Source organism: Coturnix japonica, chromosome 3 (assembly GCF_054131305.1).
Source record: "Coturnix japonica strain WE chromosome 3, WE-NBRP24, whole genome shotgun sequence".
NCBI classification, from domain to species: domain Eukaryota; kingdom Metazoa; phylum Chordata; class Aves; order Galliformes; family Phasianidae; genus Coturnix; species Coturnix japonica.
This window is the reverse complement of record NC_140665.1, coordinates 76,257,907-76,282,760: the sequence shown is the minus strand read 5'-3', so window position 1 is coordinate 76,282,760 and position 24,854 is coordinate 76,257,907. Positions and strand designations below refer to the sequence as shown.

The 24,854-nt window shown below is 35.5% G+C and overlaps 1 protein-coding gene across 11 annotated transcripts in view; it reads left to right on the top strand.

Moving 5' to 3' along the window:
• Window positions 1-24,854, top strand: part of MYO6 (myosin VI) — a 93,320-nt gene that overhangs the window by 38,273 nt on the left and 30,193 nt on the right. For 8 of the 11 annotated variants that reach the window (XM_085543728.1, XM_085543725.1, XM_032443538.2 and 5 more), the window contains exons 7-18: window positions 214-269; window positions 2,076-2,173; window positions 2,974-3,138; window positions 8,795-8,875; window positions 11,372-11,552; window positions 12,581-12,725; window positions 17,609-17,766; window positions 18,777-18,868; window positions 19,734-19,806; window positions 21,151-21,278; window positions 22,345-22,440; window positions 23,315-23,488. In XM_085543728.1, the coding sequence (XP_085399854.1) occupies window positions 214-269; window positions 2,076-2,173; window positions 2,974-3,138; window positions 8,795-8,875; window positions 11,372-11,552; window positions 12,581-12,725; window positions 17,609-17,766; window positions 18,777-18,868; window positions 19,734-19,806; window positions 21,151-21,278; window positions 22,345-22,440; window positions 23,315-23,488 (1,447 nt within the window). Of the gene's footprint in view, window positions 1-213; window positions 270-2,075; window positions 2,174-2,973; window positions 3,139-8,794; window positions 8,876-11,371; window positions 11,553-12,580; window positions 12,726-17,608; window positions 17,767-18,776; window positions 18,869-19,733; window positions 19,807-21,150; window positions 21,279-22,344; window positions 22,441-23,314; window positions 23,489-24,011; window positions 24,165-24,854 lie in introns of all 11 variants that reach the window. The other 3 variants (XR_004306596.2, XR_004306597.2, XR_014944876.1) reach the window with 3 other exon arrangements.

Genomic DNA, 24,854 nt, shown 5'->3' with positions numbered 1-24,854 from the left:
ATGTTTTGGATTTGTGTTCAATTTTTTCTTCAATTGCTAAATTGATTCTTATCTTGCGTATGCACAGCAATTTCCTATATTACCATCTACACTTCGGCATTTTATTAACATTGATGGCTCTGAATGCAGAACCTGTATGCATGGAACTTGTGTTTAATTTAGGAAATTTATGAGAAAATAATGTCATTTACTTGTATTTATCTTGCTTTACAGATATTTGACCGAGTCCTATGGTACTGGACAAGATATTGATGATAGAATTGTAGAAGGTATTGAAATAAGCCTTATTTAATTTAAGGTTCAATTAAAATATGTTATAAAATTCTTTTCTAATTTGAAGTATCAGTAAGTAACAGCTAGAATGAAATCACTGTCAAACTTCCTGTGGAGCAATTTAGGTAGTTTACTTTGATCTTAAGTTCTTAAAATATGTTTTTTTATTTATGATTTGCCTTACTTTTATTTAACATTGTGTCACACAGTCCTTGATGTGGAGTTTGAGTTGTTGTGTAGCCAACACTGGTTTTTATGTTGTATTAGACTACAAGGCTAAGATTACATTCTCATTAATATCTGTTAGGATGATATAATTCCTTCTTCTCACCATGAAAAGTCAGATAAAGGAGGGAGGTCTATTATATAGTTCAGAGTTCGTGTTTTTTTGCCATAAGACATACCGTTTGGATTAACACTTTTATCTCTTCATTATTGTGTCTGTCTTTATAATAGGCTCCCGAACAAGGTCAAAAGAGATTTTTTTTCTTTATAGTTATTTGGTTGACCCTTTTCAATGTTGCATGGAATTCCTGATTAACCAGGAAATAAGTCTGAGAACACATCTCAAAAACCAACCGCTCTGAAAAAGCTTCAGTCTTCTATAGTTTCATGTAGATTCATTTCAGAATTTCATTACTCTTAGTGTCTTTTTCTTAAGCTTTAAGTATTTCTGTTTATGTAATTTGAGTCACTGGATTACTCCAGAGATGTACTACAATCTTTAGTAGGGCCTCTTAGTAAGATTGTTATGAAAGTGAGACTTGGATTTTCTTGCTTATGCTTAAATCTTATGCTTTAAAAACAGAATAAAAAACCCAAACCAGAGCAGTTAATGCTGGTGTCCCACCAAATAATGAATTATCTTCCCTAATTTATCCAACCACTGTAGTTGTTCCCTCAGAGTTCGATTGTTGTAGGAATAGATTTGTAGTTGGTTGTCAGTTTTAGATCTGAGTTTCCGCTCATATAGTTTCCAATGCATGGTTTTTAGTTAAAAGCCTTAAAATGTCCTGCAGATATTTTATTTGGTTTGCTGTTAGTGCAGTTCAGTAAATTGATTTTCTTTCATCTTCAGAGTTAGTGAAGTACAGTCAGTAGCCTTGTGCTTCATAACTACTAAGCATTTTCAAACTGCTTAAACCATGCATGACTTGTATAAACATAAACCAAACGTTAGATAGCTGCTGCTCTTTCTGTATGGGTTTTTTCTTTAAGGTGCTTGAAACCTGCAGCCAGTAAAAACCAAAAATCTCTCATACATTCAATCCAGCTAATCTGAAAGGGCATTTTTAAGGTGGTTTTGAAAACAACTTTTGTAATACATCCTCTTCCCTCCCCCCAGTCAATCTAATATGTAATGTGCATGGCATTTCAGTGGCATTTTTGTCCATGGGATAAATGGTTAGTTTAGATTTTATGAGCAGCAACTCACTGGGAAATGTCAAATTGTGTATTCTGTCTTATAGTTTGTGTATCATTTATTTATCTGCTTGCTGTTAGAAGAACACAACTGAATTATTTTTGGTGATGGTCTCTGAATTTCTTACAGTATTAAGTTATGTTGCAATGTGATGTGACATTTAAACACTTTATTGTAAATTCCACCACTGTAAATCCAGTACCATTTGTACTGATTTGATACGAAATCAGTTATTTATAACAGGTAATGTTTTTCCTTTAACTTTCACACCTTATTCTCAATAAGCTCACTGAATGTATGAATTTATTTTTCCCTTTCCTACTAGTACTTCATTGATCACATTCTAACACTTCTTTAAATATTTATTTTTTATTAACAGCGAATCCATTACTGGAAGCCTTTGGAAATGCAAAAACTATTCGTAACAACAATAGCAGTCGTTTTGGGAAATTTGTGGAAATTCACTTCAATGAAAAGGTACTGGAGTTTTGATACAGATAATAGCGATGATTTTTGCAATATAATGGAAATGCTAGTTTAGAAGTAGGTAAAATAGACTTATCTTATATCATGTACTTACTGTCCTTGCTTTCCCTATTTGATTTGTATTTATCACCATGAAAGGAAAGCCACTGTACTGTGTCACTGCTGGAAAACAGTGTGTCAAGTCAGTGGGAAAATTGCTTCCATCCAAACATCACATGAAGGCAACCTGAAGAATAACTTAATTGCTCTTTAGCATTTATGCATTCCTTTAATTCACAGGCATGAGCTGTGTATATATATCAACTGCTATAAATTTATTTTAATACTTCAATATTTTATATGAATTTCTGAGTTTTATGTATTTGTATGAAACGTTGAGACCGCATTAATATTATATATATGAAAAAAAGTCTTGAAATTGATCTGTTGTTTTTTGGTTTTCTTTTTGGTCAGAAGTACTACTCACTGTGTATGTAGCCTATGGAGATTTTTCTTTGAACGTAGTTTAGCTAGGGTAACTTAAGCATATGCATGTCGAATTTCCTCTTGTGGTTACGAAGTAGAGCCTTCTGGTAAGAGTAATGTACATAGGTGCAGTACATGCACTGAGAAGTTATGGTACAAGAAACTTTCTTATTTTAAGCTTGGTACCTATTAGTTAAAATTATATTTTAAGCTTTGGGGCAGTGTCAGTTGAAATAGACACGATCAGACAATTGTACATTGAAAAGCTCTCAGTCAAATTGTCAAAAAACATTCAAATAATTAGAAAAAATATTTCTTCCTCCTAGAACTCAGTGGTTGGTGGATTCGTATCACATTATCTTCTGGAGAAATCTCGGATCTGTGTGCAAGGCAAAGAAGAGAGGAATTATCATATCTTTTACAGGCTTTGTGCTGGTGCTCCAGAAGACATTAGAGAAAAACTGTATCTAAGCTCTCCTGACAGCTTCAGGGTAAGTATCGGAGTCAGCAGTTGTAAAGCTTTACATTGCTGCCATTCATGGACTTACAGATCTTATCTTAAGATCTTATAGATCTTATTAAAGTATCTGTTTATTATATTTGAGAAACTCTTTTCTGCAACAAAATTCAGAAAATAGCTTTTTTATTTTTTTATTTTTAATCTATTTGATCTGGGCATAAGACCGTGTGCTGATTTGTTCTTATGGACATCTTCCTATAGTTTTCCTCTGTGTTTTAAAACTGAGGAATCTTTGCTTTTTCCAGTAAGGTATCACTGCATGCATACTCAATTGCTCTCAATTTTGCTGTTGTCTTTTCCTGAAGTGGAAAGTGAACATTTTTTTTTATTGTGATCCAACTGTTCTCTGGGATCTTTGATAAAAACCGCTTTTATTTCTTCCTCTTCCAACCATGCATTAAGGAAGGTGTGATATTTCTCTTCTGAGATTCTGTCCTTTAAATTATTATCTCATACTTCATTCCAAGGTTCAAATCATGGTGGTTGTACTTCCCTGTTGAAATCCATATACTTTCATATCACTTGTTTTTCCTACTTCGCTGTGTTCTGTTTCTGTCTTTCTCCACTGTCTAGATTTGTCATTAGCATTTCCCCAGTTTCCCTGTTTTTCTCTTCATACTCCTCTGTCATTCTTGTTCACTCCAGGTTATATGATAAGACATGCTCATCCCTTACACTGAAAATTATCTCCATTTAACCTGAAGGTTGTGCTCACCTCTTCTGCCCAGGATTACTTCTCTTCATTAAGCATGCTTTTCCCTATGTTTTTCATCTGCTAATTTATTCTTTCCTGAGAACTGCTTATTTTTTCTGGGTTTTTGCTTTCTTTCAACAATTTACTGGTTCAGTCACTCAGCCGTGGAACAGAAAATAAAATACAAATACAGTCAGTACTGAATGTAGTGTTCTTAGCAATACCTACATGAAAATTAACTTAAAATAAACAGGAAGGAAATAAGATACAAATAATTCTGTGTACTTCTCTAAAAATGTTAGCTTAATGTTCAGTGGCTGAGAAAAAGCAAGAGTAGAATTTCAGGAATGTAAAAGAGAGTGAAATGGTGTGTAATGTTGCCATATTTGTAAATTCTGAGCTGTTTTGTCATCCCAGCTCAAAAAGGAAAAGTAAAATCCTTGGGTGAAATACAGGTCATGGTTGAAGATGAGATATTGGATAGTATGTATTGACCTTTTAATTCAAATCAGCATGGCCATTCTTTTAATTTGTTTACTCTCTTTGCTTCTTCTCCCCATGCTTTATTTTTGACATTTTTTCCCTTTCCTGAAATCATGTGGCTTTTTCTGCCTAACCCTGATTTTGAGTTATGTTTCCAGCAGAAATTCCACAAACAGGCTGGTTTTCTGTGCTATCATTACATTTTGGCATAGTTTTCCTCCACCCGTCTTTCCACTAAATAGCAATATTACCTCATTTCAACTTTTTATTCCAGCTTTCCTTCTTTCCACTCAGCTTCATTTTCTGCAGATGTCACTGAATTATATTCAAAAGCAATTGACAAATTATATGATTTCCTTTGCTTTCCTTTCCTTCTTCCCAGTCAAAAATCTTTGTTCCTTTTTTTTTTTTGTGTGATTCCAGCCCTGCTTCCTTTATTTTTAAATTCTCATTAATTTTTCAGTGTTTTACTCTTTGATTATTACATTCTTTTATTTGATGAACTAATAAAGTTGTATCCACATGCAACCAGCACAACTATAGAACTGTTTCTCATTGTTTTCTTGATTTTTTTTTTTTTTCTTCCCTTTTGTTTCCCATCGAAGCAAGCTGCTGTCTTCCCTTTTGGGCTACTTCTAAGCCTTTCCTCATTGTAGACTGCCATCACTGATTTGACTTGTAAGGTGACGACTTCTGTCACTCACTCTTGCAATTTTATTATTGATTTATAAATACATTAGTTTGTTTGTTTTTTTTTTTACTTTTGACAAACACACTTGAACTCTAATATATACAAACGTCATCATGTAGTTTGTTGGCTTGTGTTGAAAAGATAAATATTGACAAAGCAAATCATACTGCTAGACATCAGGTAGCTGTTTGCTCAAGTTCTGTCACTTGTCTCCATCTTTCCATTGTCTCTTGGGGTATGCTTGACTTGAAATCTCACTGGAACAGAACTGTGCATTTCTATTTGTCCAGAGCAAATAGCTGCACAGGGCTTGTATGGTCTGTGCAACACAAACCTGGAGAGCATGTAGAATTACAAGGACATAAATTAGTTGACTGTCATCTTTATTAGATTAAGTGGGGCGAAGAGTACTGCTAACAAAGCATTACGCTACTACATTGATAGTTTTTTTTTTGTTTATATAGCTTCATTTTTCTAAATAAAGTTTGTTGAATTGTGCTTATCTGTTGCTTCACCTGATGTCCTCTGCACTTAGTAAAATTCAGTGTGAAGCCAGGAGCCTTAAGGATGCAAAGTTCCTGATGCTTTTGAACTAAGTAGCGGTTATGTAGGTGAGACCTAAGATAGTTCCATATAATCCATTTTGTACTAGACAATCTTACTTCCTAAAATCCAGAACTTTGTCCAATTGTTGCATTCAATATTCTATTTTTTTAAAATGTTTTTAAGCAAAATCCTTCAGCAACTTATTAAATGAATATTTTTGAGTAGTCTCTTTTTCATTAATGCATATTTCTTGTAGTTAATAGATTTTTAATTCTGTAACTGAATATGCTACATGTTCTCTCTTGGGAATGTTTTAATCAAAAGCTCTGCTCATGAGAGTGCATGATATTATAGATATCAAGGTCGCACTTATTACCTGCTTAAAATCAGGCTGGTGCGGTACAGTACTGAACAACATGGATGCCTGTACAGAAGGCAGAACTGCGCTTGTTCCATCTCTAAAGAGCTTACAGTGACACCTGCCTTATCAGACTTGAATATCATTTTTTGGGCTTGTACTAAATTTGCAGCAGGTACTCTCATTTCAGCTGGGAATATTTGTTAGTATATGAGTCCCTGTGCTTCTTGCTGCATGTGAAAGGCCCACTCTGCTTTTTTTTCACCTTCTGAAGTTGATTAGTTAAGAGGAAATTTATGATCCCTTTCTCAGTATTCACACATCTTTGTATGCAAATTAATATGAATATACTTAAAAATTATTGGCCATATTGTACTATATATGCATGAAATATCACTTTATAGGAGATATTTAGAAAAAGAATATAAAAGATAATTTTTCTTCCTAAATCTCTACTGCTTTTGTAAGGATTATTCTTTCAGTGTTCTTCACTCATTTGCTGTTCCAGACTTTTGTCATAAAATGTGGCTCTGAATCATAACGCCTCAGTTACTTTTTTACATCATTTTTTGCTGACTGTATGTCTGTCTTGTTGAAATTACTGAGGAAATATCATCTATCAAACTTCTAAGCATAGACAGAGATACTATGCTAACCAGCATTTGGTGTTTGATTATTGTTTAGATATTAACGTTAATCTTCTGGAAGCTTGGCAAAACAAGCAAACAAAAAAGCAATGCCAAAACTTCATGACAAAGATTATATTCTTAAATAGCTTGCTTAGAATATTGCATCCTTAATGACATATTTTTTCACTGTCTTTATTTTGCACATGGCTTGTAGATTATCAAAGTCGAGGTCTGAATTAGGTCCAGTGAGGGCCCTATGACACAAGCATGTTTTACTCAATTGTATTAACCTGAAAATAGGACCATCTCAAATCTAAGGTGATTCCTACTTTACAAAGAAGTGAAGCAGTATTAAAAGACAAAGGATGATTCTGTTCTCTTTTGTTCCCTCAGCTACCATGCCTCCCCTTGACTTAAGTGATCTGTTGTCATCTCCCTGTGCAGCTGGCTGTCTTGGTGCTAGTGCTTGCTTTCTCTGGGGATATGAACCAAGACAACTGCATTTGGCTTACCAGCCTGAACTATTACCTGGATTTCAGCAATGCTCATGGGGGCTGCCTCTCCATAAGATCGTCTTTCCCCTGAATTAATTTACTATGCAAAGGACTATAAAGAGTTGTAGGTTACTCTCTTTGCTCTTACCTGCCTCTTCTCTGAACAACATATGTGCACAAAAGTGTGCCATCCTTGTTGCTCATATTCTGGGTTTCCCTGCAGAAGTCTTCAGAGATTCAAAGTCACTAGGTGCGGAACGTTGCTGGTTCAGATGACTTTGCACCACGTGGCTTTGAAAGTAAAGCTCTGTAGTAAATCTGTACCTAGAGCATAGGTGATGAATATGAGAAACTGTTGGTTTTTTTTCAGATCCTGATAGCCAAAAGAGAATTGAAGTTGCATTATGTTTGGGTCGCTGAAGTTATAGTGGAGTGTTAAACTTCAGAGGTGTGGGTGTGGGGTTCTTTTTTTTCCTTTTTTTTTTAATAGAACATAAATCTAAATGATATTTAGTTGTTACATGTTATATTCTCAAAATATGTATTTGCATGCCTTAAAAATACAGTTTCTCTTAGATTTAAATTTTCACAAAGTTTTAGCTTTCAAATGAAAGCCGTTATCTTGCGATTAAATATCTCTGACACAGGGAATTATTGGATGTCATGCTGGTTCATTTTTTCAGTCTGTTGAGCATGACCTTTTTTTTACATCCCACCCTCAGTTTCTAGGATCTCTTTACTAATACTAAATACTAAATACTAAATACTAAATGTTGTATTTAAATTACACCATGCTTTGCATTATTTGCTGATGTACAGAACTTTTCAGTATTTCAAGAGTAAGCCAACTTGAAACAGTGTCAATTTTTTGTTAAAATATCAAATTTGTCATTTAGTTTTCTTCTGCTCTTTTTTTTTTTTTTAGATTTTTGTATATAAGTTTTAATCACAACATAAAATTATCTGTGTTCATGAAGTTGAAAACTTATTTGTCTGTGGGCAGACCAAGAAATCATTTCAGTTCCCTTAAACAAAGTGCTCCCACCGAGATTTTGGACAGAGTTCAAGTTTTCAGTTGAACCAATCAGGAGAAAAAAGCTGATGATTCCTTTTTTCTAGAAGTGCCACTCATCTGAATGATTGCCCTGTTCCCTTTACTGTACAATGTGAGATGGAAAGCAGAAGCCAGATTCCGATTTAGACTTCTATTTATATTGGGTTAACACTATTCATGGTTTTTATTATGCCATATCTTTGACTATCTGTAGAAATACATCTCTGGTGAGAAAAAATGACCATAAAAGTACTCTATAGCCACTATCAAAGCTTCCTTGATCCTTCTTCTCTCACCACCTCACTGTAATATATAAAACTTATATGTTGCTGAAAACAAAGATTATTGTGAATTTTATCTGATGTTACATATGAGTTTTGCTGAAGTAAAATTAGATATTACAAATGGGCCAGAAAATGTATTTTCTTGGTTCCTGGTTTTTGGCCTTCTCTTAAGTAATACCAGAGTCCATTGCATTATAGAAATAGTTTGTTACTGTTGCATTTCTCTGATTCTGTAGATATAATAAATAGAATTAATTCCTTGAAAACGTTTTTGAATAGCTATAGTATTATTGCTATATGATAGAAACAAGTTATGTAAAGCAAGCCATAGATAATAGCATGTTTTCCTCACTACTATCTTTAAGTATGGATTTCTTCTTTTTTATCGTTACAGTATTTAAATCGAGGCTGTACGAGGTACTTTGCTACCAAAGAAACAGACAAGCAGATTTTGCAGAATCGCAAGAGTCCTGAGGTAAGTTTTTTGTCTTCAATGAATTTATGTTAACCAATGCACATAGAGTTGAAAATCATCGCACTTTTACAATGTGGAATGAAACGTTCATTTTACACATCTTTATAGGTAATAATGGGTACTGATAAAGTTTTTGGAATTTAGTATTGAAAGTATACGTTAATGTGTAACTTAATATTCCAAATGGAACAGTACATAAAATCATTTGCTTTTCTTTATTACAGTAATATAACACTTAATGATGCAGCACGTCTTCCGTAGAAAACAAAAGAATGACCCATGACTTTTTCACATTTTCTTTCAAAGTCTATATACTTTTAGGAATGGTTCAGAAATTATAATTTTCTTCTGAAGCCGTTTTTACTGTCCGGATTTTTAAGTAAATACCCCTTCCTCGTACACTGCTTTTATTTGTTGTCCTTTGCTATGGACTGTGACATACAGAAAGCGGCATTTCATGGAGGAGGGGGTGGAACTTGGAGCAGGAGGAAAAAGGTGTTCTCATCTCCTGTTACGTTCTTAAAAATGGAGTAAACCATTTTGGGCTTGTTTGCCTGAGAACACTTTTATGATTAAATCAGATTAATTTCTTAATGTGAATTGGAGGTGGTTTAAATGCTTCATTATAATTTTACCCTAATACACTTTTCATCCGTTCATACCTAAAATAAGAAATTTTCATTTGTATAGCTGGAAGATAACAGTTTGCTTAAAGAAACCAATCCTTGTGATTCAGTAACAGAGGAAGAAGTTACATGTGGAAGCTGACTAAAGAGTTTCTCTCCCCATGTGACCATACAGTCTCTCTTACTGTTGAGAACTTCAATTTCAGCTTGTACATAGCTTGTGCATAGCTGTGAAAAAGGCCGTATAGATACTTCCCTTGCTTAAGTCAACATTGTGAAGTCTGCTTCTGCGTTTCTAGTGTTTATATGTTGCAACGTTGTGCACGTAATGCCAATTTCTTTTTCTTCAGTGCAGGCTATTTTCTGTAATCAGGGATGATGGAGAGTGAGATACAGAAGTATTGATTTGATAAAAGTGTGAGGCACAAAGCTGGTAGATATTTAGCTGTTCAAGTGTGTAGTCTAAGAGGTGGTTGGGAGATTTTGCCACAGTTTGCCTAATTTGTCTTAAAAGAAGATTTGTAGCGAAGTTGGCAATTTATGGAGGCATAAAATAATACCATTCAGCTACTATTGCTGCTCAAAGATGGACTTGCATAGCTTCTGTTCCAGATGAGATGTACAATTTGGTGTTCTGTCATTAATTATGTCTCCAAAGTACTTAATTTGGTAGAAATGTTTGTTTTAAAACTATAACAACCTGATAGGGTAATTCTGGAAATAGGTATTGGCCATTAAATAGTGGAACATTATGCTATAATACCTGTATCTTACAACGATGTCAATTAGAAGGAGCAATATAGATTCAAATTTCAGTTATATAAAAACTTAATCTAGCCACTTAAACAGGAAATGCATTGTATTGTTTATTTTTTTGAAATCAGATATTTATATTTGCTGTCATTTAATGAAAAATATTGCTTATTTTAACAAAAGTAGTTGGAATAATTGATTAATACTTAAATTATTTTTGTGTTTTCCTTATCAGGAAGATGAGGTGATCATTTTACATAATTAAAACATGTAGATTAATTTTATCAATGTGTCTAAATGTTGTGTGAAGTGAATTTTTCAGATGCATGTGGTGTTTTGGTTTTCACATGTTAGCTTATTTGACATTAACAAAGCTTCTACTTTATTCATTCTTCTTAGTTGAAAACATTTTCAAGTGATTGTGAAAACTCAAATGAGTTAATGCATGTTCAGTTAGCTTCTTGATTGCATGCGGATGTTTCACTATCGTTTAAAACAAATATTAAGATCAGGTCTGATGTATTTAAAATAGGAAGTACTGCCAGCATAATGTGAAACTGACACTTTTAGTCATTAGGATACTTCTAACAACTTTACTGTTTCTCATTCATCAGCAAACATTAACAAATATATTTCTCTAAATGAATCTGTTCAGATACTCCCAGGGGATACACTTCCAATTCTTTTTTGCCCTGTACCCCTTTCTCATGGCCTGTCAAAACCACGCTGACCTCCATTGTCTTTTGGTTGCTACGGGCTAGAAATACTCCTCAATAGAAGTACTTTGAAAGCTCCTTTAGTCAAACGTTTCCCTTTCTGCCAATGACTGTCCTCTATTTTCCTGTCCTGCATTATTAAAAATCTCAAGAATCTGCTTTCTGAAGACAGACTATAGTTTTAAGGCTCATGCTCTTGAAGTATCAACAAGTGAAAATAAATCGGGGTTCTCCTAAATTACATGCTGTATGAAGAGCTCTAATCTCTATTTAGTTTGGGTTTTGCATGCTTTTTATTGCTTTTTGTTATGATTTATTCTTGCCTGGAAATAATTGTTTACATATATTTTAAAATCTCATGCTGATTTTTGTTGTTGTTACTCTATATTGTTTCTTTATAGTATCTGAAGGCAGGGTCCTTGAAGGATCCACTCTTAGATGATCATGGAGACTTCAACAGAATGTGCACGGCAATGAAAAAGATTGGACTGGATGATGCAGAGAAACTTGACCTTTTTCGAGTGGTGGCTGGTGTCCTTCACCTTGGAAATATTGATTTTGAGGAAGCTGGGAGCACTTCAGGTTAGAAGAAACACAAATTGTTTTCTGTAAAGAAAATAGTGAAAATAGCTCTTGATTATAGATGATTCCTTTTCATGTGAATTATTGCTTTAGAATGCTGCCTTCTATTAAAGGGTAATTCAGCCTTAAATCATCCCATTTGGACGTCAAGTTTTATAGCTGTACTTCAGACGCTCTCACTGAAATGGTTCAAAGAACTGTTTGTGCAAAGTTTGCTATAAAGAAGAGACATTTTGTGTCTCAAAACTGTTATTTAATTTTAGTAATAATATATAAAATAAATCCAGCTTCTTGCTGATGTCATGAAAAATCTTTAAGTTAGCTGTTCCATCTCCAGTGAAAGCTGCTAAGTCCTTTGGCTTCCAAAAATGCTGGGTTAATATTTTTGAGAGATGAAGAAAAGTTGCAGTAAAATTTTTGGTAAATGTAAACTAAATCATTTTAAGATGTTAACTCAGAAGACAAGTTGCTATGAGTGTTGCTGGTACTTACTAGTGAACAACTCAAGAAGGCTGAGGAAGGCTAAACTTCTATTTTGGGAATGGCCATTCTTGCCATACTACTGAAATTGGCTTTTGTAACGGAGATGTGAAAACCTCCAAGGAGAAAGTTGTACAACCTTTGTAGGAAACCTTTTCTCACTGATTTATGATTGTAGTTGTGAGGCTTCCTTATCAGAACCTTCTCAGTTTCTATTTGTGATCTTGCCATCTTTGTGAAGATGAGAGGATGTGGGGATAGAGAAGGATAAGTGGCTTCATGGGCTCTCTTATACACCAGCTTCTATATTTGGGCTTTCTGTGAGATTGGAATTTGGGACCGGCAAGATGGGACAGAGTGAAAGAGATGAAAATGTGAATGGAGAAGCAATTTCAGGAAACCCACAAACAAGGAGAAGGGAAGGTGTGGAAAGTCAGAGCACAGAGGAAGCAAGGAGGGCACCAGAATAGTTCTTTTCTCTGCGTGTGGAAAGTCAAGCTCACATTTTCTGGAGTAAATTCTTATATAGCTGTGGTGGTTGCTGCCAGGGGGCTGCACGCTGAAGGCGAGGAGCCAGCCGGCGCTGGAGTGCTGCGCGGCGCTGCTGGGGCTGGACGAGGAGGACCTGCGCGTCAGCCTGACCACGCGTGTCATGCTCACCACGGCAGGGGGCACCAAAGGAACGGTCATCAAGTGAGTGCCGGGCGGGCGAGCGGGCGTGGGGCGCCGCCGTGAGGCTCTGGGGGGCTGAAAAGCAATGCGAAGCAAGCTGTGAGCCGAGCTGCAGCTCGCTGCGGGGGGGATGCTGTGAGCAACTGCACTGTGTGCTTCAACGTTTGGTTTTATGACCATGTCATCTCAGTACACACTGCTTTTTTTCTTTTTTTTTTTCCTTTTTTTTTTTTTCTTTTCTTTTCTTTTTTTTTTTTTTTTTTCTGGAGTTGAGGAAATCTGTCAACCTGAATCTGGGCTAAGCACTTTTGAGCAAATTGAAAGCCCGCCCTATGTTTAGCTGAATGCATTGATGTTATAATTAGGAAACTAATTAACATTCACTCATCGGAAGAGTGCACAAGAGCTTTGTATTGATGCAGGGGGACAATCAAATTGCTTTCCTTTCACTGAGTCAGAAATACCTCCTTATGTATGTTATACCAGAAGGTTTAATCTATGAAAGCTGTTTTTATTGTGTCAGTGTGCCTTATAGAATTACAGAATCATAGAATGGCTTGGGTTGGAAGGGGCTCCAAGGGCCATAAAGTTCCAGGCCACCAGCCTCCAGATCTGGTACTAGATCAGATTGCCCAGGGCCCCATCCAACCTCATTTTGAACACTTCCAGGGATGGAGCATGCACAGCCTCTCTGAGCTGCCTGTTCCAGCACCTCACCACCCTCTGTATAAAGAACATCGCCCTGTCATCTTCCCTCCTTGAGCTTAAAACTCAAAATTCCCCCTTGTCTACCATTGTAAAAACCATTGTAAAAAGTTGATTACCCTCATTTTTCTGAAACCCTTTTAAATACTGAAAGGCTGCAGTGAGGTCTTTCTCTTCTCCAGGCTGAATAAGCCTAGCTCCCTCAGCCTGTCTTCATAGCAGAGGTGCTTCAGCCCTCTGATCATCTTATTCTCCATCTTACATTTGTATTTTTCATTTTTCCTAAGTATACTACTACACGTTTCTTTTTAGCAAGATAAGTCTTGTGGAATTTTTGACCGTGTCTTCTGTTGGTAAAAATAGTTTTCTTTCTAATCTTATTTCCTACTTTCTTACTTAATTCAGTATTACCTGACTGTTTTAATGAAAATACTCCCTCATAGTTTGACATTCTGGATTAGTGAAAGTGTTAAGCAGAGAGATTTGAACAAAACACAGCCATGATAGATTCTGATGGCACCTCACTGGAAGTGCTTTTTGCGAGCGGTTGACTCAGTCTGAGGATGGATTGCTTTTAGATTTTCTACACAAAGCAAATAGATAAACTGTGCTTTTTATTTTTCATTTTGAGAATGTTTGGTGGAATGTATAAAGCAAATCACAAATATTGCTTTTCCTTCACCACTTCTCAAGTGACCCTGTCAAGCAAGGTTTCTTTATCAAGGCATCTCAAACAGATGTTTTTACTGTCTGATTGTATTTGAAGTGTTTATGCATAATTCTGACTTACTCTGATACATTTAAAAAGTTTTTGCTACCACTTCAAATTCACCTTGAATTTATGCTGGTAAAGATTTTCTGTTCAGTTTATTTATTCTGATTAGCCTGGGGCACGGTTAGCAGTGCACTGTTTCAAAAGCCTGCAAGCACAAGTAGCTGTGTTTTTGTGCTAGCGGATTTTGGTTTTCCCCAGTGTTTTGTTTTGTGGAAGGCAAAGAAAGACTTGAGGGCTCCTTCAACAGTCTCGAAGGATGAATGCCCTAAGCCTCTGTCTCTAACCCTTTTTTGAACTTGTGCAACTAAAAGCAAATATATGCTAATAAATGCACAATGGTGTCTTCTTCACATATGACTTACTGCGTGTACAAGGAGAGTTAAGTGGACTGTTTCATATATTTACTAAGTAGCCACCAGGTTTTGCTATGGCAGTGTGATTTAGAAACAATTTGATTGCTATCAGTATTAGAAATTTGACAAGCACATTGTTGTGTTTTGTTCAGCAACCCAAAGAGCTACTCACTGCTTGCTTTCTTGGGGACTTTTTGTGTGAGAGCAGATCATGTGAGTCCTTGTAGGTCACAGTGAATAAATGGCTCAGCTGAAATTGCTGAGCTCAGAGTATAACAAAGGCTTTGTTCTGCTGGGCACAATGGAGCCAGAAAGGAACAGTAGGAGAGTGATGCTAAATGCTATCTCTGTGGTTTTATTAAATACTACTCTGCAGTGGCCTGCCAGGGAGCTTTGACTGTTGCACTAGATTTGCGTCCTTTTTAGTCTCCCCCAAAAAGCTTAATAATCACCTTGTTGGCTGTTATCTTTGTTATCCACACAAAGTATATTTGCAGAGAGAAATAATGTGTTTGTATTCAAAGTCCAGTATACCTCATAAGCTGTAAATGCATTGTTCTGCTCTGTTCTTCAGTTTCACTCTTTCCATCATCATAAAGTGCATTATTTGCAGCATTAATTGTTTTACAGACATCGTTTCAAGTCTTCATGCTCCTTTTGGAGTAAGATATTTCTACCAAAGTGCATCTGTAGCGACAGTATTGAAGTATTCTTTAATTAAGTAAACTTTTTATTAGGTAGTGTTTATTTCATTTTGTTTGTGAACTGGTAATCTGATTGAATAGCAGCAGCTCCTGTGTATTGCTTCACCTGCTCTTTCTGTCCCCTAACTTGCAACTACTGTGGGCAAACGACATATATTTACTTGCAGATCATTTGGTCTGGATAAGTAAATTGGATCATATTAAGTATTGAAAAATGTTTGAATACTGCATGAAATTGTCCAGAGCATAAATCTAGCCCGTGAGAGAGCTTTCCCCTAGGCCTCAGTCTCTGTGAATCCCTGGGAATACTATAAATTAGTTTGAACAGGGCTTGAACAAGGGTTTTTCTTACTGACTTTGCAGATGACTAAGCAATTGGAAGAATTTCTTCCACGTTCTTTGCAAGTAGATGATGGATAGAGGAGAAGGGAGAAGGAGAAATGGAAGAAAGGAAATACATCTTTTTTCTGTTCAGACAAGAAATAGGAGAAGAGAGACTTTTGCCTGTGAACAGACCAGGGGGAGGAGGAACTCAAGGAGGGAATGTTCACCAGAGGAAAGTCTCTCATTCTGAGCATCAGTTATGTTAGAGTACTCTTCTGTACCTATGGATTCAGTGAAATTGCAGCATTATTTTGTGGTTCTGTCATGCTCTGACTGTGCAAAAAACCCCATCATTGCAGGGTTGCATTTTTCTTTCCAGAAGTTTCTGCTGCATACTATGATAATTTCAGATAGCAATAGGCTTTTGTGCAGTCTTTGGAATTGTACTTAAAGATGGTAGAGTGTGATATTTTTGAAGAATAGGGCTATTTTATTAAGTACGTTTTCTAGGAGTATAACAGCTATTTGTTATGTTGTTTAACACACTTGACAAAATTGTTAAAAGAATTGGAAGTGTGAATGCTTTTAGTCTATTGTATGTATTGTATTATGCAATAGGCTGCTGCTGACACGTGGGAATTAACATTCTGATCTCTTAAATGTATCAGAATGGAATGTAAAGGTATCTTCCTTCTATTTATAGGGTAGGATTTCTGTCACTACTTGTTACCCTAAGATAAGTCAGGAGATCCTTAGTGGAAGACAAGATTGTGTGTTAAAGCTAATTACTATCTAATGTAATCTAGCTTCAGGTGTCCTTAGTGAACAGAGTATCTGGTTCCCTGTCTTATCGGTCACAAAAGAAAGTGATCTCCACCAGTCCCATGTTTCTGCATCAGGTGTGTCATCTTTCAAATATACAGAAATAGTGATTATGAATTAACTTAGTTCTTGTGAATCCTGGGAATTAAAGGAAATGGTGCAACATGGGTAAGCTATATAGTGTTTTCCTTCTCTGATTTACTTTTCTGTATTCTTGTGTAAAGAAAACTGCCTGGGGAGGGCGACAGAGCAGTTCTGTGTGTATCACATCTCAAGCCTCAAACCTTGAACCATTGACTGAATAGTTCAGATGAGTTATTTCTTAAATATGTAGATTCTTGCATATTTGTAAAGTTGCAGAGTTTGCTATTTCCTGAGCTGTGTAGAGTGTAACTGTATTTAGCTTTGGTACTCCAGTCTGTTATTTGGAATCCTACTTAAAGGAAAAAAAAGTCCCGTGGAATATATTTGTCCAAGAAGTAAGGTAGCTAAATGTTCTTATAAAAACATGCAGGTCTCTGTCATATTAACTTAATGAGATAGATATTATATGAATGGGTAGAATATGTATTTACCTGATATTCCCATGGTACTTTGTCACACGTTTCATAGACTATGAACTTGTGACTTTCTTTCTGAACTCCAGATTTCATTAAGTACTTAATTACTGTGTAAACTTGTAAGAAATAGTCGCAATATAGAATGAATTTATAACAAGAGATGGAAGTTGTTTTTCTGGTGTTTGAAGAAAATCCTCCTTACATTGGAATTGCATCTAAATTTCACCATGAGATCTTTGTGGATGTTTGTTTCATTTTGTTATCAGTTCATTTACAGTGCCGTAATTTCAATTATTGTATTTATGAAACATGGAGTCAAAGATTTCAGAGTAAAACTGAACAATCTTCATTGTAATTAGGCAGCTCCTAAATGTATGTTTTTTAGATGTCTTTCTCTGGCTACTAACAGTCTAGTCTCAGATTATTGTATGAATGAGAATGAAATCATCTGTATATTGTTGCTACTGGAATAATGAAACATTATTTATTCTTTTTACATAGAAGATACCTAGTCTTACTGGCAAGATTGTGTCCTGGTACTTGGATTTAGGTTCTGACTTTTTGTATCCCAACTTAAAAAGATGGGAAAGGTTCAAGGCCTGATTTGAGTATTTTAAAGTGAGAATTTCTGGAATATAAGATCTCTGTTTTTATTTTATAGGGTACCCTTGAAGGTGGAACAAGCAAACAATGCTCGCGATGCCTTGGCTAAAACAGTGTATAGTCATCTCTTTGACCATGTGGTGAACAGAGTGAACCAGTGTTTTCCATTTGAGACTTCTTCTTTCTTCATTGGAGTTCTAGATATTGCTGGTTTTGGTAAGTATTCATAAAGTGTGAATTAATGTTGTAGTAGTCCATTATTGACACCAAATATTCAATGATAAGATCTGTAATGAAGAGTCTGATGATTTTGGTGGTTGTGTATGGGATGGTTTACAAGGTCCTAAGAGAGTACTGAGAATCATGAAAGTCATGATTTCCTGATATACAAGAACATAGAGTTTCTCCTGATGGAAATAGTAATGAGTGTTGTTGTTAAACAGGGCAGCTTTTTAATGCTTTCTGATTCTTGTGGTGTCTATATATAAACTGCTTTTGGAAAGACTGAAAATTTGAAATGGAACTGAACTGTGTCTGCCCAGTAAAACTAGAGAAGGTGCTGAACAAGCGTGCTGTGTTTCCATTGAGTCCTGAGATCACTGCATGCTGACAGACAGGCAAATAAAGCCTTTGAATTAAAATAATAGGTTCCTGGAAGATGGACAGAATTGGTGTTTGATTGGATGGGGTGTTGAGCAACCTAGTCTAGTGGGAAGTAATATTAAAAATCCCTTCCAGCCAAAGCCATTCTATGTACTCTCAAGATGCTTCCTGGCAGTGGTGGGTATTGATGGTTCCTGTAAAGCTTTTGCCATCTTTGGATTGCTGAGATTCAAATCAGGGCATATTTTCTCCAGTGCAAAAGCCCTGCTAAGGTTATCTAAGAACAGGGTAAAATGAAACCTTTGTTTTTGAGTCTTCTGAGTTATGCTGTCCTGTGCCAGACATAGATGCATGGAGTTGTATTTGTACATCATCATTGTAAGGCACATTGCTTTGGAGTGCGGACAGATATAACTGTCAGAAGTTCATATAATCTGTTGCAGTGTTCTTATCTCTGTCTTGCTTGCAACTTGAAGATCTGTAAAACCTTTTGCTTTATTGAAGGAAGCACTTATATATCAGAACACCTCTTTACATATTAGTGCTATGGAACTTTTCTGGTTTACTCCACATAAATTTTTGGAATGCTGGTTTATCTCAGGGGTTTAACTTATGTTTTTCAGAATACTTTGAACACAACAGTTTTGAGCAATTTTGTATCAACTACTGTAATGAAAAACTGCAGCAATTTTTTAATGAAAGGATTCTGAAAGAGGTATGTAATATTGTTATATGTAGGGAGGTTTTTTTCCTCTCAGTAAGAAGATATACAGGCCTTATGAGGAGAGGCTGAGAGAGCTGGGATTGTTCAGTCTGGAGAAGAGGAGGCTCAGGGGAGACCTTATAGCTCTCTATAGCTTCCTGAAGGGAGGTTGTTGTGAGCTGGGGGTTGGCCTCTTCTCTCGTGTAATCAGTGATAGAACTAGAGGGAATGGATTTAAGCTGCACCAGGGGAGATTCAGGCTGGACATTAAGAAGTATGACTTCTCGGAAAGGGTAGTCAGGCATTGGAATGCACTGCCCAGAGAGGTGGTGGAGTCACCAACCATGGGAGTGTTCAAGAAACGTTTGGATGTTGTGTTGATGAATATGATTTAGCTGGGAAGTATCGGTAATGGTTGGACTAGATGATCTTCTAGGTCTTTTCCAACCTTGATAATTCTGTGATTCTGTGATATTTGAACTAATGCTGTTTTTCATGAGATTGCTCACTTTGTTCAGATTAAAAGAAGTCCGTCAACAAATGGTCTTCTTACTATATGATGTGTGGTTGTGCTAGGAGAGAATATGGCTTCTTAAGTGCAACATCTTCCTTTCTTCTTCTCCTTAAAAAAGATATCATATTCAATGAAGGATTCATTATCTTACATTCATTAAAATGGGGCTTGCAAATACTGTACAGAATCCTGTATTTGGTGGGAGTATCTATCATTAAGAACACAAAGTTGAAATATAGTAAGCAGTACAAGGAAATTCTAAAATGTGTGTTCAGTCATGCTCTGTTTTTATGGGTAGTAAAATAAAACGTGTCACGTGTGATGTTTTCTCTTTTACTGTTATTGCTTTTTTTCTTCATAAAGGAACAAGAACTTTACCAAAAAGAAGGCCTGGGAGTTAATGAAGTACGCTATGTAGATAATCAGGACTGTATAGGTATGTATTTCTTGAAATATCAAGCTATTCATTAGTATCATGTAGAAAAGAAGCTTACAGTAGAGGAGGCATGCTTTAGGCTACAAGGTTATGCTAGCACTGTCATGCTCTTAATGACTGTTGAAATGTTGTAATTTCTTTTAACTTTTTCTGATGTTGCATTTCCATTGGATCTATGTTGTCCTACAGTGTGTAGTAACTGCAAGTGGGGCTCGTTAATTTCTTGGGCATTTTCTTATAAAGCTATTCAGAATGCCCAAAATATAAAATAGAATGAGGGTGTGAAGAAAAAGTTCAATGAATTAAAAAACAGAACCCAAACAACTCTCCCCACCCTACAACCCTTGTGTTTTTTTTCTTTCCTATCCTTTCCTTTCTCTTTCTTTCCTTTCTCTCTTCTTGCTTTTGAATTTATAGCAGTTTGTGGTAGCTAGTTGGTCCCGACTGAGCAGAGGATTCAGTGGCAGAACTCAAGATCTTGTTGCAAAATGTTGGCTTTTCTAAGTTTCTGTAGCTCTGCTGAAGAAGTTTTCACTTTGTAGGATAGGACTGTATAGATGGTAGCCCTGATTTAACTAAACATAGCTCTTGTCAAGTGAACCCTCTTAGCCATCCTGGGAAGAAGAAATAGAGAAATAACTGGAGGAGAGAATAATAACGTAGCAACAGGACGTATGTGGCTTTCATGAATGCAAACCAGGTCTCTCATAGTGATTTAGTAATGCATGTATAAGCATGCTCCTAAAAATGTTATTATCATGTTGTAACCCCTTTTACTATTACATGTGACCCTACCACAGTTTTTATATGTTTCTTCATTGTATGAAGTAAAGGTAAATTAATAAAATTATGAAAAGGTTAAACCATGTCAATTATGCTTTATTTCTGTTGCTGTATAGTCAGGAGAAAAGGGTTTTCTACTGCCTTTTGAAGTGAGTGAGAAAAATAATTGTGGTTTCAGTAAAACTACAATTTTGTTTAAGGTATTGGGCCAATCCAGTGGTAGCAGTTATCTGCTATAAGCAATTACCTGATAAAGACCTATGCTCGTATTACTTTTTCACATTCATGGGAATAGAGGACAATATTCAGCTTAAAATCTATAGTGAAAGTCAAACAGTCATTGCCTTACCTTTTAGCTCTCTGTTTCTTGTGGTATAGTTAGAACTTGCTATAGAATCTTGATTAAATCAACAAATCAAATTTATAGAATTAAATTAGTGACTTTTTGTATTAACAGCTTTTCCAGTATAGTTATAAAGAAGATCAGTAGCATGTTACATTTGCATTGTTTAGTTCTGGTATGTGTTATTCCATTTTAAACATACTTTGTTTTATTAACAGATTTGATTGAAGCAAAATTAATAGGTGTGCTGGATATTTTGGATGAAGAAAATCGCCTTCCTCAACCAAGTGACCAACATTTCACTTCAGTTGTGCACCAAAAACACAAGGACCATTTCAGACTCTCTGTAGGTTTATTTGTGCTGGCTGTCTTCTTTTAATAAAACAGTTCTTGAAACAGTTGATAGTAACATGCGATTTAATGAAAACCTTTCCTTAGAAATTCCATGCCATACCACATACAGATCCTATGCTTTTGTTAAGGACAAGTTTGGTAATTGTGTTTGTTGAAAAGTTCATAAAAGGCTTGTTAAATCTTCTAGGAATTCTAATATCCTGTTGGAAGTAAAGCCATATTCTTCGCTTATATTTCAGGATTGTTAGTATGTAATGCACGACAAAGAAACAAAAATACATTTTAATTTAGATTTTTTAATATCAGGTTATCTGCTTTGTTGTTCCTTTCCAAAATTGCTTGCTCTAATGAATGTTTGATTTGCAAAAAATATCCATCTTGCATTTAAGTCATGAAAATGAGTAACAAACAAGGAGAAATTTGTTGTTGTTTATTCTTTAATGTACAACACTCTGTGGGAGGTTTATTTAAATCTTTGCAACTTTTGTACATAACTTCTGTTGAAATGCCAAAAACGAAAATGTGGAGGTGGGGAATTGGGAATTCCTGCTGAAAAAAATGCAAGCAAAGAGAGCCAAAGAAAATTGCCAACCCTTTACTTTTCTTAAATTTTATTCTTTAGTTTGTTTAATTAGGTTCCCATGTAATGATAAGTTCTTGTCAGTATGCATATATACCTTCTAAAAGCATTTTAAGCTTTAGTCTAATCTTATTCATACAACAAGGCTGTTCATCAACTTGTCACCAGCTGCAAAATAAGTAAAATAGAAATTGCTGGGGAAAGACAAAAAGAGAGTAGACAAGGTCCTCTTAGGAATCCTGATCACTTCTGTTTTGAACTTGACGTCTCTAAGTGTGTGAATGAGAATGAAAGTAGGTTTATTTCAGATATTTTTGTTTCAACAGAAATTGTAGTTGTCCTCACAACTGTGCTGCAAGAAGTATTACTTTCAACATTTAGTGCTTCTGGCCAAATCATGATGATGTCTTAGTCATAAATTTTTCTCACTTTCTGGTGCAATTCAGTTCTTCTTTGTAATTCAGATTCTTAATTCCAGATCCCTAGGAAGTCTAAACTGGCTGTTCACAGAAATATCAGAGATGATGAAGGCTTTATTATCCGGCATTTTGCAGGAGCAGTATGCTACGAGACGGTAATTTTTCTTAAGCAAAATAAAGTCAGCTATTTCTGTTTTGGTTTCTAATACTTTCTGGTGTTTATTGGTTAAAAAAATAAAAAAATAAAAAAAGAAAGAAAAAGCAGTGAAATTTCATCACAAAGCAATTCACAAGTAGTGTGTTTTAACATGCGTTTTAATTTCTCAGATGAAAGGCTTCTGTTGACATATTTTGTATAGGAGCTACTTGTAAATCTATAGGTAACAGTGTCAACATTAAATATGTTGATCTTTGAACTACTACAGATCTTATGTCAACAGAAGTTTGCATCTGGAGGAGGGGAATGTACTATGTAACGTAGAAGTGTTTCACTGAAGTGTAGCTTTTTAGTGCCTTGTCCTTGTATTCAGTGCCTGTTTATTCTACATTAAAAATCATGTGTTATACTTTTTCCTTTCCATTTCTTCTGGCAGTAGAATTATTTATGTAAGAATATGAAATGTGTGAAGTTGTAACCCTCAAATTCAGTATAGATGGTTGTATGTTTTTTTGATTAATCATCATACAAAAACATTGAAATATTCAATGCCGAATTCTGATATGTAACGTCAGGAAAAACAAGGGCTTAGGATAATGATTTGTGTTTCATGATTCCAGTAATATCCTTCAAATTTGAAAATACCTTTTCTGCCTGTTATTATTTTGTGTAAGCAGTTAAAAAGTTTGAAATAACATGAAAGTACTTACCTGAATTATTCTTCTTGTCTTTTGAATGAATCGTATTACTTCGTGTTTTGTTAATTTCCCTTAAGACTTCAGTTGTTGGGGCAGCTAGAATTAATTGCTATTATTTCTTGGCTTTTATTTTTTTTAATTTTTAATTTATTTATTTATTTATTTTTTCCCCAGACACAATTTGTGGAAAAAAATAACGATGCTTTGCACATGTCACTTGAATCTCTTATATGTGAATCCAAGGACAAGTTTGTTCGGCAGCTGTTTGAATCTAACACTAATAACAACAAGGATCCCAAACAAAAAGCTGGGAAACTTAGTTTCATCAGTGTGGGAAATAAATTCAAGGTAATATAAGATAGCATATAATCTATTTTCTTGTAATACGAGCCATTTCTAAATTACCTGAAACAAGTAGTACCTAAGGATGGGAGAACTAGTGGTTACCTGAGATTCATATAAGAATTTTGTTGGATATGCATTTTATTTTCCCCTACTGAAACAAAAGAAAACAGTACATTAAAGTTAAGTGCTATCTGTTTCTGTCAAAAGTATCTTTTATAATAGCTCTTACAGAGCTTTTGCAGTAATTCATAAGTCAGGATTTTGCCAAGCTGTGGACTTCCAGGACTTCTATAAAAGTGGCAGAAGATGTTCTTCCATCCTGTCTTAATTGTGTACTGTGTAAGAAGAATTGGCTGCAGTTTATCATGCTCAAAATTCAGTGCCTAACCTAACCCTGTTTTTCCTTGTAAAATATGAGTAGTCGTGGTTTTCACAGAAATATGTTCATTGTGCTGAATGTTTCCTTTCTCAATACCTGAATCTGATGCTTCTCCTCATTTTCTCCTTTCTTCTGCTTGTTGTAAAGCTGACCTTCATACCTTGTCTTCTCCAAATGTTTTCTGCATCCTTTTCTCATTCAGCAATTTTATTTTAGCTGGACTATTCCAGCTCAGGATGGCTAGAAAGAGAACTATAGGGGAATTAAGAGAGGAAAAGCAGGCACAACTATGGGCCACAGGTAACTTTTTCAATCTCATGGTTTTACTGTTGACAGAGCTGCTGCAATTTCAGCAAGAGCTCTGCTCAACATAACTGGGCCAGATCCAATGAAGGATTTACATGCCTTCAAATGAAGTGTTGCAACATTTTCTGTATGCTACCTAATGTAAGGCACTTAAAACCCCAACCTACATGCCTAGAGTCCCCCTGGTAAATGCAGATATCTTAGACAATCCAAAAACCTACAAGTAGAGTGGGATCTTGCCAATAACAAAAGAGAGTTTCTGCATTTCTGTTCCATGTTAAGGTTATGTATTGAATTGGGACTGTGAGATAAATTCCTTCTTGCTTTATTTATCCCGTGGCTTAGTTCTTAGAACTGTTCTCGAAAAATGCAGGAGCTGGAAGAAAAGGAAGGATATGGTACCAGCACTCACTTTTTGTATGGCAACCATATTCTGCTTCAGATCTGTGTTTGGTGTATTATCTCTTAATACGTTTTTTCTCCTTCACCAAGTTATTGGTCAGTCTAGCAGAGGGAATTCTTCTGAGATCCTTCTGGAGACGGGCTGTTACATAGACAAAAGTAAAATTTTGGTGGAGCCAGTAAGCATAGGAGGAGAGAGCTGGTTTATAAGGTAGTGGTTTTGGTATTAAACTTTAATATTGGACATCCTGCTCTCTTGAATTTTGCTTTGATTATGTTCTT